The sequence below is a fragment of the Ornithorhynchus anatinus genome, chromosome 4 (genome assembly GCF_004115215.2).
Source record: "Ornithorhynchus anatinus isolate Pmale09 chromosome 4, mOrnAna1.pri.v4, whole genome shotgun sequence".
Taxonomy (NCBI): Eukaryota; Metazoa; Chordata; class Mammalia; order Monotremata; family Ornithorhynchidae; genus Ornithorhynchus; species Ornithorhynchus anatinus.
The window spans coordinates 129,281,018-129,296,579 of NC_041731.1; the positions used below are offsets into that span (position 1 = coordinate 129,281,018).

General features: G+C 54.6%; 1 protein-coding gene across 2 annotated transcripts; it reads right to left on the minus strand.

Moving 5' to 3' along the window:
* Window positions 1–1,593: 1,593 nt before the first annotated feature.
* On the minus strand, window positions 1,594–15,175 carry GRPEL1 (GrpE like 1, mitochondrial). 2 transcript variants are annotated; one of them, XM_001521041.5, is made up of 4 exons: window positions 15,076–15,175; window positions 7,343–7,505; window positions 5,821–5,902; window positions 1,594–2,227 (listed from the first exon to the last, which is right to left on the minus strand). In XM_001521041.5, exons 1-4 carry the CDS (start codon window positions 15,135–15,137, stop codon window positions 1,881–1,883), a joined length of 654 nt encoding a protein of 217 aa, XP_001521091.3. In that variant the 5' UTR covers window positions 15,138–15,175; the 3' UTR covers window positions 1,594–1,880. The 2 variants fall into 2 exon arrangements, with proteins under 2 accessions (XP_001521091.3, XP_039767883.1); XM_039911949.1 differs by lacking the exon at window positions 15,076–15,175 and adding an exon at window positions 10,626–10,682.
* Window positions 15,176–15,562: the final 387 nt, after the last annotated feature.

Consider the following 15,562-nt stretch of genomic DNA (forward strand, 5'->3'; position numbering starts at 1 on the left):
TAAGGGTTTGGTACAGTGCCCTGCACACGGTGAGTCCTCGGTAAATAACAGAGCGGCGGTGTGGCTCTGTGGAAAGGGCACAGGCTTTGGGGGCGAGAGGATGTGGGTTTCAATGCCGGCTCTGCCGCTTGTCTGCTGTGTGATCTTGGGCGAGCCACTTCACTTCTCTGGGCCTCAGTTCCCTCCTCTGTTAAACAGGGATGGAGACCGGGAGCCCCACGGGGGACAACCTGATGACCATGTATCTACCCCAGTGTTTTAAACAGTGCTTGGCACCTAGTAAGCACTTAGGCAACGTGGCTTAGTGGCAAGGGGCCCCGCTTGGGAGTCAGAGGGCGTGGGTTCCAATTCCGGCTCCGCCGCCTGTCTGCTGGGTGACCCTGGGCAGGTCGCTTCACTTCTCTGGGCCTCGGTTACCTCGTCTGTAAAAACGGGGATTAAAAAATGTGAATAATAAATACGACGGAGTGGTCCATCAACCGTTGTACTCTTCTTCCAAGGGCTCCGTACAGTGCCGTGCACACAGTACGTGCTCGACAGGCGATACCGTTGATTGGTAAGTGTCCGGGTTTCAGCTGTCTTACAGTCCTCCCTCTCAGCCGGCCGCCTGGACGGTCACTTGGCTGGTCTAGAAAGCTGGACGGTTGACCGAGGTCCCGCCCCACCGACCACCCAACTCGACCTGCCCCTCTGACCGCCCCCTGCCCCCCGAGAGGGTCCGACTGGGCTACCCCCGCTCCGACGCCCCCGTGGGAGGGGACGCCCCACATCGCTTCCTTTCTTGGATAGAGCCCCGGCCTGCAAGTCAGAAGGTTATGGGTTCTAATCTTGACTCCCCCGACTCGTCTGCCGTGTGACGTGGGAGAGTCACTTCACTTCTCTGGGCCTCGGTGCCCGCATCTGGAAAACGGGGATTAAGACGGCGAACCGATTATGGGACGGGGACTGGGGCCAACCCGATTAACCCGTCGTGGTTCAGTGGAAAGAGCCCGGCCTTGGGAGTTGAGAGGTCGTGGGTTCTAATCCCAGCTCCGTCACTTGTCAGCTGTGTGACTCCGGGTAAGTCACTTGACTGGGCTCAGTTCCCTCATCTGGAAAATGGGGATGAAGACTGTGACCACCTGATTACCCTGTATCTACTCCAGCTCTCAGAAGAGTGCTCGGCCCACAGTAGGCGCTTAGATACGATCGTGAATTTACCTCCCCCGGTGCTTAGAACAGTGCCTGGCAAATAGTAAGCGCTTAGCAGATACCGTTATCATCATCATCCCCTACCTGTCCATTAGCAAGGAAATAAGGCGGCCCCGTTTCCCAGCCAAGCACCGACTGGCTTCCCAGTGACCACTCGAGACGCGGAAACGTACATCTTTTTAGGACAAAGGTGGGGCTCTTCCTGTCTGCTCTAAGGAAATCGAAGGACCCGCTCGTCGCTACTCGGCCGGATGAGGAATCCAAGCGCGTTTACGTCGGAAATCTTGGGATATTCATTCTTTTCCAAGTAACTGCCTTAGGAAGCTCCCGGAGCTTCACCCCCAGAAGCCAGAGGACTCCAGCCGGGGAAACACTCGGAAAAAAAGCGTCGCTGAAGAACCGTGCCGTCGGAGTCCGAGGTTTTTATTGGTTGTCGTCTCACACCCCCCCGGGTCGTTGACAGGGTTCGGACGGACAACGGGTTATCGGAGATCGGGGGGCAAGGGGCTTCCTCTTCCGTGGTGTGCGATACTTAAAAAAAAAAAAAAAAAATCACCGCGCAGCTTCCCCCCACCTCCCCAGATGACTCGCTCTCCCAAGTCGGGCCGGGTGGGCCGGGTGGAGCCGCGGCGGGTGGCTCTCGGCGGGGCCGGGCGGCGTGCTCGGCCGGAGGGGAGACCGGACGGCCGCTACGCTTCCTTCGCCACCCCGACTAAGGCGGGTCTCAGGGTTCGCCCGTGCAGTTTGTACCCCACTTTGGTGACCAGGGCCACCGTGCCGGGCTCTTTGCCCTCCACCGGCGTGTGGAAGAGGGCTTCGTGTTCGTACGGGTCGAACCTGGCTCCCACCGGGTTGAGCTTGAGCAGGCCGTGCTTCTTGAACACCTTCTGGATCTGGACCTCGGTCATGACGAGGCCCTCGTACAGGTTTTTCAAGTGAGGGTTTTCCTCTTTAATTTCTTCTTGGGGAACGCTCTCCGTCGCCTTCTCCAAAATGTCAGCGACCTCTAATAAGTCCTTGCAGAAACCCTGAATGCCTGAGAAAAAGCGGGGAGAAAAGATAAAGAAACAGTTCACCCTGACATGGGTGTCTGCCCACATTTTCGAGGACGGAGTCCAACCCGAACTACCGGACAGCGTGGCTCGGTGGAAAGAGCTGTCTACTCCAGCGCTTAGAACAGTGCTCTGCACATAGTAAGCGCTTAACAAATACCAACATTATCATTACCATAGGTCGAGTCTCCCCCCGTACTGACCGCCGCTGACGGTGGGAATCGCTTCCGCGCGTCCCTGAGGCTGAAGGGGCGGGAAGCACGACCCCGTCCACGTTGGGTCCACGGAGGGGCTGGTCCTTGTTGCTTATTGCTGTTCCCTGTGCCAATTTATCTTATCCCCTTGTGTCTCCTTCCCTTCGAAGCTTTTGCTTGAAAAAAGCCCCTCCCTCCCGCCTCTCCTCCAGGTGTGGCCTCCACCTCCATCTCCGCCTTCCTTCCTCTCAAAATACGAGCGAGTTGCCTACGCCCGTTGCCTCCTGTTCCCTCCGGTCCGCCCTCTGTCACCTTCACGCTGCGGACACCGCCCGCTCTAAGGTACAGACTGTGGGAAAGCAGCGTGGCTCAGTGGAAAGAGCCCGGGCTTGGGAGTCAGGGTCCTGGGTTCTAATCCTGGCTCCTCTGCCACTTGTCAACCGTGTGACTTTGGGCAAGCCACTTAACTTCTCTGGGCCTCGGTCACCCAAATATAGAAAACGATCGGATTATGGTGATAGAGAAGCAGCGTGGCTCAGTGGAAAGAGCCCGGGCTTTGGACTCAGAGGTCATGAGTTTGAATCCCAGCTCTGCCACTTGTCAGCTGTGTGACTGTGGACAAGTCACTTAACTTCTCTGGGCCTCAGTTACCTCATCTGCAAAATGGGGATTAAGACTGTGAGCCCCACGTGGGACATCCTGATTCCCCTGTGTCTACCCCAGCGCTTAGAACAGTGCTCGGCGCATAGTAAGCGCTTAACAAAACCAACATTATTATTATTAAAAATGGGGATTAAGACTGTGAGCCCCACATGGGACAACCTCCTCACCTCGTACCTACCCCGGCGCTTAGAACAGCGCTTGGCAAACCGTAAGCGCTTAACAGATACCGTTATTCCTATTATTATCTATTCCCTCCCCGGACGCAGCCCTCTCATTCACTCCACTACCGAGAACCCGAGGCTCGGTGGCAAGAGCACGGGCTTAGGAGTCAGAGGATGCGAGTTCTGATCCTGGCTCCGCCACTTGTCTTCTGTGTGACCTTGGGCAAGTCACTGAACCTCTGTGTGCCTCAGTTACCTCGTCTGTCAAATGGGGATGAAGACTGCGAGCCCCAGGTGGGGCAACCTCATTACCTTGGATCTACCACAGTAATAATAATAATGATGTTGGTATTTGTTAAGCGCTTACTTACTTGGCACATAGTAAGTGCTTAACAGATACCATCATTATTAATATTATTCTTATTATTCTTATTATTCCTGACCCAGAATGCAAGTGGCTTCCTGGGTTTGGTTGCCCACTACTCCCACCAACTGGCCCAAACAGGTACTGCAGCTCACGTCCCAAACCACCTCTTTTCATAAGCACATCGTATAAGAGCAATAATGATAAAAATAAAAATTATTATGGTATTTAGGCGCTTAGTACAGTGCTCTGCTTATCATAAGCGCTCAATAAATACTATTGAGTGAATGTGCCAAGCACCGCACTAAGCACTGGGGTGCATACAAGCAAATCAGGTAGGACACAGTCCCTGTCCCACGTAGGATTCACAATTATCAATCCCCATTTTACAGAGAAGTGAAATGACGACTTGCCCAAAATCACCCAACACACCCGTGGAGGAGCCGGAATTAGAATTCGTGATCTTCTGACTCCCAGGCCTGTGCTAATAATAATAATGTTGGTATTTGTTAAGCACTTACTATGTGCAGAACACTGTTCTAAGCGCTGGGGGAGATACAGGGTCATCAGGTTGTCCCCCGTGAGGCTCACGGTCTTAATCCCCATTTTACAGATGAGGGAACTGAGGCCCAGAGAAGTGAAGTGACTTGCCCACAGTCACACAGCTGACAAGTGGCAGAGCAGGGATTCGAACCCGTGACCTCTGACTCCCAAGCCCGGGCTCTTTTCCACCGGGCCACGCCGCTTCCTCATCCACTGTGCCATGTTGCTTCGACTCCCCGGCATTTTCTTCTGGCTCATTTCACTATTCCGTCAAAAAACTCAAGGCGACTTAGCCTACAAATAAAGGCTGCTATAAAAACAATCCACACCCAACTTAGATCCTTTTAATATGAACTGATGAGAAGCAGCGTGGCCTAGTGGATCTGGGTTCCGATCCCGGCTCCGCCGCTTGACTGCTGCGTGACCTCGAGAAAGTCACTTCACTTCTCTGAGAAGCAGCGTGGCTCACTGGAAAGAGCACGGGCTTTGGAGTCAGAGGTCATGGGTTCAAACCCCGGCTCTGCCACGTGCCAGCTGTGTGACTTTGGGCAAGTCACTTAACTTCTCGGTGCCTCAGTTCCCTCATCTGTAAAATGGGGATTAAGACCGTGAGCCCCACGTGGGACAACCTGATTCCCCTGTGTCTACCCCAGCGCTTAGAACAGTGCTCGGCACATAGTAAGCGCTTAACAAATACCAACATTTTTTTTTTTTTTCTCTGGACCTCTGTTCCCTCGTCTGTAAAATGGGGAGTAAGAGGGTGAGCCCCTTGTGGGAGGGGGACTGTGTCCAATCTGATTAGCTGGTATCTACCCCCAGCGCTTAATACAGTGCCTGGCACAGAGGAAGTGTTTAACAAATACCATAAAACAAAAGGGGCAAGGATACCATGGGGACAGAATCACAGGCAAACGTGACAAAAAGTGAGTTTACCCTGAGACCTTGATGTTTCTGAGTAATTTTTGCTTTTTTTCTCATCACTTCACCCCGGTTCCACTCGCTGCAAGTTGCGCACCTGTTTTCCTCCCAATATCATACCCCACCCTGCCAGGCCGTTTTCCCTTCTGCAACACTCTGGGATCCGGGGGTAATTTCTGATGGCGCAGATCTGGGGAAGGAGGCACCGGGGCCGGAGGTGAGTGAATACGGTAACTTAGTTTGTGGGGTTCAGATCACCAGAAGCAGCGCGGCAGAGGGGGAAGAGTCCAGGGCTGATGATGAGGATGGTATTTGTTAGGTGCTTACTATGTGTCTAACACTGTTCTAGGCGCCGGGGTAGATTCGGCCTAATCGGGTTGGACAATAGTTCCCGTCCCACATGGGGCTCACGGTCTTAATCCCCTGGCTGGGAGGCAGAAGATCCACCTTTTAATCCCAAGGTGTGACCCTGGGCAGGCAGCAAGGCCAAGTGGATAGAGCGCAGGCCACGGGTTCGAATCCCAGCGCCGCCACATGGGTGCTGTGAGACTTTGGGCTGTGCCTCGGTTACCTCATCTGTAAAACAGGGATTAAGACCGTGAGCCCCACGGGGGACTGGTTTTATTGATTTTATTTTACCTGATTTTATCTTACCTACAGCAGTGCTCAGCACTATTCTTGGCCCACAGAAAACGCTCCACAATAACACAATTTCTATTATCGTTATCACCCACCATACAGTTTGGCTTCGTCTACCATCTTCTGGCTCCTCTGCCGCAAATTCTCAGTGTCCGCCAGAGCCCGCTTATACTTCTCCTGAGGGAAAGAGGCAGAGGGCACAGTCAGAACTGGATTTAACCTGACGGACGGTGTTAAACACGTAAACGGCCCTAGCTAAATGCCGAGATCACGATTCGAACCAAATCTTGTAGAAAGATGAACACGGACGAGTGAATGAAATCCACGGAGCTCTGTTTTTCGTTTGGGTACGAATGCTCAGGACAGTATTCTGCACAAAAGTGCTCAATAAATGGGACCAACTGATTTAGGAAGCTCTTAACGTGCTAAGCTCGAGGGCAGACGAAGAAACGCCTTAGGCAGAAGAGGGCAAGGGAAGTTGTAAACCCCTTAAGAGGGCTCTAAGAGGTAGGATGCAGGTTCTCCATTTCTGAGGACGTCGCTCTGGACAAGCGCATACACCCACTCGTTACGGAAAAAAAACCCCTTCACTCTGGGTAATGAACAAATGGAACTGGTTTCCTCAAGACACTAAAAGGCGGCAAGTATTTCAAGATTTGACATCCCAGATGAGAGGCCTTTGAGGAAAAAGCTTAAAGGCACTAGAAGGTACGTTCTGAGGGGGTAGAGAGGATGCCTACTCTGTTTTTTAATGGTATTTAAGTGCTTATTATGTGCCAGTCACTTTTCTAAGCTCTGGGACGGATCCAAGCAAATGGGGTTGGACACAGTCCCACTTGGGGCTCACGGTCTCAATCTCCATTTTACAGCTGAGGTAAGTGAGGCACCGAAGCCAAGTGACTTGCCCAAGGTCACCCGGCAGACACGTTGTACAGCCAGGATCAGAAGCCAGGTCCTTTGACTCCCTAGGCCCGGGCTCTTTCCACTAGGTCACACTTTCCTTGTTGGCAGGGAACACGCCTTCCGCCTCTGCTGCAAGCGCCCTGTGTTCATTCATGCGTATTTACTGAACACTTACCGTGTGCACAGCACTGCACTAAGCACTCTGTCTTAGGACGAGTCGTGTCCGATCCGTAGCGACGCCACGGACGCATCTCTCCCAAAACACCCCACCTCCATCGGCGATCATCTCCGCCTCGACTCTCTCCCGGGCCGCCGCTGCCCAGCACGGGGGAGTTCTGGCTTGTAGCCGATGGCCTGCCCTCGCTAGCCACCGCCCGAGCTGGGAACGGGATGGACAGGGCTCGGCTTCACTCTCCCTCCCCTAGTCGAGACTGGTAGAGGACGGGAAACTCTCCAGGTGCCATCCTGAGATCACTAAGCACTTGGGAGAGCACAATATAACATAAACAGACACATACCCTGCCCACCAAGAGCTTGCAGTCTAGAAGTAACCACTGATTAGGACCCAAGTTTTCTTTAACGTGGCTGTCTTTGAAAACAGAGGACCGCACTGCATTATCCCCAAAGGGCAGGATGAGGTTTTGAATTTTAAAGTCTCTTGCTTCAGAAAGTGGGGGGCGGAGGGGGAGAAAAAAAGAGAGAGAGACACCTCACCATGGTTTCTTTGAGCTGTTCTTCTAGCTTGACCTTTTCTTCGATGAGGGTCTTCTCCGCGGAGCTGGGTTCGGGCTTCTGGTCGCCGGGGTTGGAGTCCTCTTCCAAGTTCTGCCCGTTGTTTTTCTGTTTCGTGGCCGTGCAGAGTAGCCGTGGAGAAGTCCTAAGACAAAATCAGCACGTATTGACCGATTTCACTTAGAGTGATGGTGAAAAAGATACCGGGGGGCGGGAGGGAGGGGAACGGGGGTGTCCCTCCCTTCTCTGGGGGCTCGAGGGAGAGCGGAGTAAACCAAACGTTCGGGCCAAGAGAAACTGGGACTGCCCGGGAAAACAAAGAACTCCTCACTGAGAGGCGCAGCGTGGACTCGTGGCTAGAACCCGGGCCTGGGAGTCGGCGGACCTGGGTTCTAATCGCGGCTCCGCTCGGCTGCCGTGGGACCTTGGGCAAGTCGCTTCCGCTTCTGTGTGCCTCAGTTCCCTCATCTGTAAAATGGGGATTATGACTGGGAGCCCCCCGTGGGACAGGGAATGCGCCCAAGATGATTCGCTTGGACCTACCCCGATGCTTAGTACAGTGCCCGGCACACGGTAAGCCCTTAACCAATGCTATATAAAAATGCCTATCTCGGAAGCTAAAACAGGGTGTTGGGTGTTTCCCAGACGATCTAGGGAAAAGATCAGGAATAATAATAGTAATAATAATTATGGTATCTGTCAAACGCTTACTATGTGCTGAGTTAAGCGCTTACTGTGTGCTGCACACTGTTCTAAGCACTGGGGTAAATACAGGGTAATAAACAACTGGGCCCCAGACACCCAAATGCAGGCCAGAAGGTGGTGATGATAACCGTGATATGGGTTAAGTGCTTCTTAGGTGCCAAGCGCGGTGTTAAGTATCTCTAAGCACCAATCAACTGTATTTATTGCGTGCTTATTGTGTGTAGGGCACTGTACTGAGCGTTACAGAATACACAGCCTAATATATCAGACACATTCCCTGCTCAAAATGAGCTTACAGTCTAGAGGGGGAGACAGACGTCAACAGAAATACATCAATGAAGGCTATGTAAGTCGCCCCTCCGGGCATTAACTCTTCCCAGTGTTCTTGGCATTGCCGCCTGTGCGTCCAAGAAGACCACTTCACCCCACGACAGGTCATTCTGACTATCCAGTCCTATCGATTGAGCGCTTTACTGTGTCCACAGCGCTGTCTGAAGCGGTTGGGTGGGTAGGGTACAACAATAAACAGACACGCCCCCCCCCGTCCGCAACGAGCTTACAGTTATCAACCTTTCCTCCTCACTCTTGGCTTCCAAGCTCTCCATGCCCTGGCCCCCTCCTACCTCTCCTCCCTCCTCTCTTTCTCCTGCCCACCCCGCACGCTCCGCTCCTCCGCCGCCCACCTCCTCACCGGCCCCCGTTCTCGCCCCGGCCCCCGTTCTCGCCCGTCCCGCCGTCGACCCCCGGGCCGCGTCCTCCCACGGTCCCGGAACGACCCCCCTCCTCACCTCCGCCAAACTCATTCTCTTCCCCTCTTTAAAGCCCTCCTGACAGCTCACCTCCTCCAAGAGGCCTTCCCACACTGACACCTCCCTTTCCCTCCGCTCGCCCTCCCCTCTCCCACCCTCTGTTCTTCCCCCTTCCCCTCAGCACGGTGCTCATTTGTATATATTATTTATTACCCTATTTATTTTGTTAATAATGTGTATATTGATCTTGATGACTTTGGTTTTTTGTTGTTTTGCCTCTCTGTCTCCCCCGTTCAGACCGTGAGCCCGTTATTGGGCAGGGATCGTCTCCATCTGTTGCCGAATTGGACATTCCAAGCGCTTAGTACAGTGCTGTGCACATAATAAGCGCTCAATAAATATGACTGAATGAATGGAAGCTGGGTAAAAGGAGTTTTCATACTTTAGACAGAAAATGGCCTTCCAGAAAAGACACCCAGTACAAGTTCAAGTCAACCTTAAGAGAAGCGATCCCCTCTCTGTTAATGATTGTGGTAATCTGCTAGCCGCATAAACAGAAAAAAAAGTGCTGCTCCTAAAGGCAAAGCACTGGATTTCATAATAGGTGTGGGGGGGGGGGGGATCCATTTATGGGCAAAGTTCTTAAAAAATACTAGCATCGTAACCCTAGAATACTTATTCTACTTAGAATACTTAGAGAAGCAGCGTGGCACAGTGGAAAGAGCCCGGGCTTGGGAGTCAGAGGTCACGGGTTCGAATCCCAGCTCTGCCGCTTGCCAGCTGGGTGACTTTGGGCAAGTCACTTAACTTCTCTGTGCCTCAGTTCCCTCATCTGTAAAATGGGGATTAAAACCGTGAGGCCGACGTGGGACAACCTGATCGCCTTGTATCCCCCCCGCGCTTAGAACAGTGCTTTGCGCTTAAATACCACCATTTATTTATTCTGATACTTAACTCCCTTTCTCTTTCCCTTCAGGTCCTTTTTCGAGTCTTGTAAAGAGATAAGAAGCATCCTGGATTGCAAAAAGCCGCAACTAATCGCCATTCAACATTCAAAGATTAAAAAAGGAAAAAACCTCTTCTCCCATATAGAGTCATTTGAGGTGTCGGCAAGAAGTGTGGTGAACCTCGGGGAAGGGTAAACTAGAGAAGCAGCGCGGCCTAATGGACAGAACATCGGCCTGGGAGTCAGAAGGAGCTGGATTCAAATCCCAGCTCCACCCCCCCCTTCTGCTGGGTGACCCGGACAGGTCACTTCACTGGGCCTCAGTTCCCTCATCTGTAAAATGGGGATTGAGACCGTGAGCGCCACACGGGTCAGGGACTGTGTCCAACCCGACTCGCCTGTATCCACCCCAGCGCTTAGTACGGTGCCTGGAATATAGTAAGCGCTTAACACATACCGTAATTATTATTATTATGGCCAAACTGCCTGGTCACTTTCAAAAGCCTCGGGCCTGATAAACAACAATCGCATAAACTGATATCAAACCGTTAACTGAAACCACGGCCTCTTTAAAAAGCGGTGGCGATCAGGAAAACGTCCAAAGGGACGACACCCTGACCTTTCGTCTTTCGTGCACGCAACCAAGTGAAAGGAAAAAGAACGTGAAAAACCGTTCCCCCAGTTCTTTCTCCGGCTGTAACGGTGCTATCTGTTAAGTGCTGCCTGTGGCCAAGCAGTATACGACGTGCTGGGATAGGTACAAGGTCATCGAGCGCTTAGTACAGTGCGCTGCACACAGTTAGCGCTCAATAAATATGCCCGAACGAATGAGGTCCATCAGGACGGACACAGTCCTGGTGCTCACCGTTTAAGTCGGAGAGAGGACAGCTTTGAATCTCCCATTTTATGAGTTTGAATCCCAGCTCTGCCACTTGTCGGCCGTGTGACCGTGGGCGAGTCACTTAACTTCTCTGTGCCTCAGTTCCCTCATCTGTAAAATGGGGATGAAGACTGTGAGCCCCACATGGGACAACCCGATTCCCCTGTGTCTACCCCAGCGCTCAGAACAGTGCTCGGCACACAGTAAGCGCTTAGCAAATACCAACATTATTATTATTTTACAGGCGAGGAGAACGAGGCCCAGCGAAGTGAGGACCTTGCCCAAGGTCACACAGCGGGTAAGAAACAGAGGTGGGATTAGAACCCGGGTCGTCTAACTCCCAGGCTGGTGCTTTTTCGGGAGGCCTCACTGTTTCCTGTTCCAAGCACTGCACTAAGCACTGGGACAGACACGAGACAATCAGGTCAGACCCCACCCCCAACCCACCCAACAATCCTCCACAGAAAGCACTATTCCGACGGAGCAGAACTTGAACACCGAAGGGCACCTCGCTATTCATTCAATCGGATTTATGAAGCGCTTACCGTGTGCACCGTACTGAACACTCTTCACGGAGAGGCAGCGAGCGAGGCCTAGGCACACGGGTCTTGGATTAAGCCCCGGGTTCTCAACCCAGCTTCGCGTGACCTCGGGCGAGTCACCCGCCGACCTGGCCGGACCGGTTGCCTGGCCCGTACGGCGGGGACGACACTTCACCGCCATGCCGGGGGCTCGAAAAGGAGGCGGAGGACGCGGAAGCGCTTCGGGAGAACAAAAATCGCTGGAAGAGTTTCCAAGGGGTGTTCTCCTCTCCTCCCTCTCGCCCCTCGTCAGTTCAAAGGCCATCCGGAAGGCCGATTTCCCAACACTCGCTCGCTTCTGAATGCTCTGCCCTTGTAATCAGCGGCTTCTTCCTCGGACCCCTCTTCGGCATTGCACACTGACTGTTGCATCACGCCCGACTCCCCGGACCCCATTTTAAACTCTCCACCCGGTCGCCCGGGCGGCTTTAATCAGCCGCTAAGAGAACTGGCCCCAGCGTCTGACCTCCTCGGGCGTCCCTGAGAAGCAGCGTGGCTCAGTGGCAAGAGCCCGGGCTGGGGAGTCCGAGGTCATGGGTTCGAATCCCGACTCCGCCACTTGTCAGCGGTGTGACTGTGGGCAAGTCGCTTCACTTCTCTGGGCCTCAGTTCCCTCATCTGGAAAATGGGGATTAACTGGGAGCCTCACGTGGGACGACCCGATGACCCTGTATCTCCCCCAGCGCTTAGAACGGTGCTCGGCACATAGTGGGCGCTTAACAAATACCAACATTATTATTATTATATAAATGGGGGAGTGTCCCCTCCCCACGGCTGGTCCGTCCCCCTGGAGAAATCCCCTTTCCCTTGCAGGCGGGCCGGACAACTCGGTTTGATCCCAGTCCCCTCTTTCACCCCATCGGAAGTGAAGCAGCGTGGCCCAGTGGCTAGAGCCCGGGCCCGGGAGTCGGAACGAGCCGGGTTCTAATCCGTGACCCTGGGCGAGTGACTTCGCCTCTCTGGGCCTCAGTCACCTCCTCTGTAAAATGGGGACTGAGACTGGGAGTCCTACGTGGGACAGGGACTGGGTCCAACCGGGTGATCCTCTATCTACTCCAGCACTTAGCACAGTGCCTGGCACGGAGTCAGCGCTTAACAAATTACCACGACTGTTGTTATTCCCCCCAGGAATCAATCGACTGTACTTACTGAGCGCTTACCGTGTGCAGAGCACTGTACTAAGCGCTTGGAAGAGTACAATACAACAGAGTTGGTAGACCCTGCCCGCAATGAGTCTAGGGGGGGCTTCCCTCCAGAAGGCCGGAACGGTCGACCCTGTGGGCAAGTCACTTCACTTCCCTGGGCCTCAGTTTCCTCATTTGTAAAATGGGGATTAAGACTGTGAGGCTCGTGTGGGACAACCTGATTACCCTGTATACCCCAGCGCTCAGAACGGTGCTCTGCACATAGTAAGTGCTTAACAAATACCAACCCCCTCGACCCCGCCGGCTCCCCTGAAACCTCCACGAGGGCAGAGAGGGCAACTCTACCGCACTCAATCGTATTTATCTAACACGGCGGGCGGATGCTCTCCCAAGTGTTTAGTAAAGTGTTCTGCACACAGTCCACGTTCACTGGACCCCACAGATCGATCAATACTCTTTCCTTAACGGTATCTGTTAAGCGCTTACTAGGGGCCGGGCACTGTACGAAGCCCCGGGGAAGATGTAATCAGGTTAGACAAGGGTCGCGTCCCACACGGGGCTCACGGTAATAAAAAAAAAGGAACGACGCTTGTTCCGCGCTTACTACGTGCCGAGCACTGTCCTGAGCGCTGGGGGAGACACAAGGTAATCGGGTTGGACACAGGCCCCGTCCAACACGGGGCAGCAGCGTGGCTCAGTGGCAAGAGCCCGGGCTTGGGAGTCAGAGGTCATGGGTTCGAATCCCAAGTCCGCCGCCCGTCCTCCGTGTGACTCCGGGCCAGTCACTCTGGGCCTCAGTGACCTCATCTGCAAAAGGGGGATGAAGACCGTGAGCCCTACGGGGGACAACCTGATGACCTCGTATCTCTCCCAGCTCTCAGAACAGGTGCTGGGCACACAGTGGGCGCTTAACAGGTACCAACGTCGTCAGCACCCCCATTTTACAGATGAGGAAACCGAGGCCCAGGGAAGTGAAGTGACCGAGATCACGAAGGGGACATGTGGCAGAGCCGGGATTGGAACCCAGGTTCTTCTGACGCCCAGGCCCGGCCACTGAGCTGTGCTGCTTCTCTACTTACCCACTTGTTTCACTTTGTCACCTCTCAGCAATTATTCTCGCCCGCCTTCAAAGCCTTTTGCAGGCCCATCTCCTCCGGGAGGCCTTCCCTGACTAATCCCCTCCTTTCCTCTCCTCCCACTCCCTCCTGCGTCGCCCTGACTTGCTCCCTTTCTTCATCTCCCCTCCCAGCCCCAAACCACTTATGTCCATATCTGCCATCTCCTTATTTTTATTCATCTCTCTCTTCCCCTCTAGACTGTAAGCTTGTTGTGGGCAGGGAATGTCTGTTTAATGATAACGGTGGGATTTATGAAGCGCTTACTATGTGCTAAGTACTGTTCTACGCGCTGGGGGAGATACAAGGTCATCAGGTTGGACACAGTCCCTGTCCCACTCCCCATTTCGCAGGTGAGGTCACTGAGGCCCAGAAGCGAAGTGACTTGCACAAGGTCACCCGGCGGACGAGTGGCAGAGCCGGGATTAGAACCCATGACCTTCTGACTCCCAGGCCTATTGTCCTTTCCCAAGCGCTTAGTAGCCGAGAGGCAGCATGGCGTCGTGGGTAGAGCCCGGGCCTGGGAGTCTGAAGGTCATGAGTTCTAATCCCCACTCTGCCACTTGTCTGCTGTGTGACGTTGGGCAAGTCACTTCTCTGTGCCTCGGTTCCCTCGTCTGTCAAATGGGGTTTAATAATAATGTTGGTATTTGTTAAGCGCTTACTATGTGCCAAGCACTGTTCTAAGCGCTGGGGTAGACATAGGGGAATCAGGTCGTCCCACGTGGGGCTCACAGTCTTAATCCCCATTTTACAGATGAGGGAACGGAGGCACAGAGAAGTTAAGTGACTTGCCCACAGTCACACGGCCGACAAGTGGCAGAGCTGGGATTCGAACTCATGAGCCCTGACTCCCAAGCCCGTGCTCTTTCCACTGAGCCACGCTGCTTCTCATAAGACCGTGAGCCTTACGTGGAACAACCTGATTACCAGCGTGGCTCAGTGGAAAGAGCCCGGGCTTGGGAGTCAGAGGTCTTGGGTTCTAATCCCACCTCTGCCACTTGTCTGTGTGACTTTGGGCAAGTCACTTCACTTCTCTGGGCCTCAGTTCCCGCATCTGGAAAATGGGGATGGAGACTGTGAGCCTCACGGGGGACAACCTGATTCCCCTGTATCTCCCCCAGCACAGTGCTTGGCACATAGTGAGCGCTTTAACAAATACCAACATTATTATTATTATTCTCCAGGCCTCGGTGACCTCGTCTGTAAGCCCTGCCCCCCCCCGCGCTTAGTACAGTGGGGGGCACGTACTAAGCGCTCACTAAATACCACTGACTGGGGGGGGGGGGGGAGCATGTGTCGCCCTGCTGCCCCGGGCGCATGCGCACCCCCGGCACGTGGCCAAGAAGGGGGAGCGCGACGGTCCAGGGCGCATGCGCACCCCCGGGGCGCGGCCACGAAGAGGGAGGCGGCGGTCCAGAGCGCATGCGCAACCCCGGCGCGCGGCCACGAAGGGGGGAAGCGGCGGTCTAAGGCGCATGCGCAGCCGAGCACGGGGAGCCGGCGTCCCCGACTCGGCGGGACGGACGAGGCTGACGGGTCCCGCGGATCCCCCGCCCCGTCCCGGGCTTCCGGGCCCGCCGGGAGGCCTTACCGCAGAGACAGGGCCAACGCCGGGAAGGCCCGCCGCACCAGCCCCACGCACTGGCTCGCCATGACGGCTGCGCTCCGCCCCGCTCCCACCGCGCCTGCGCCACGCGCCTCAGCCGCCGGCCGCCTCGGCGCGGGCCAATCCGCAGGCGCCCCCTGCGGGGCGGGCCAATCCGGGGAGGAGCAGGGCAGCGCTGGCCAATAGGAAGAGGGAGGAGCGGGGGAGGGCGGGGCCTGGGGCGCGCGAGGGGGAGGGGGGAGGGGCGGGGGCTCCGGGGGCGCTGCTCCAGCCAATAGGAAGCCAGCGCCAGCCCGCCCCGCCCCCCTCCCCTCCCCCCCCCCCCCCCCCCCCGGGTGACCTTGGACAAGTCACTGCCCTTCTCTGGGCCTCAGTGACCTCATCTGGAAAATGGGGATTAATAATAATAATGATGGCATTGGTGAAGTGTTTACTATGTGCAAAGCCTTTGGAGTCAGAGGTCATGGGTTCA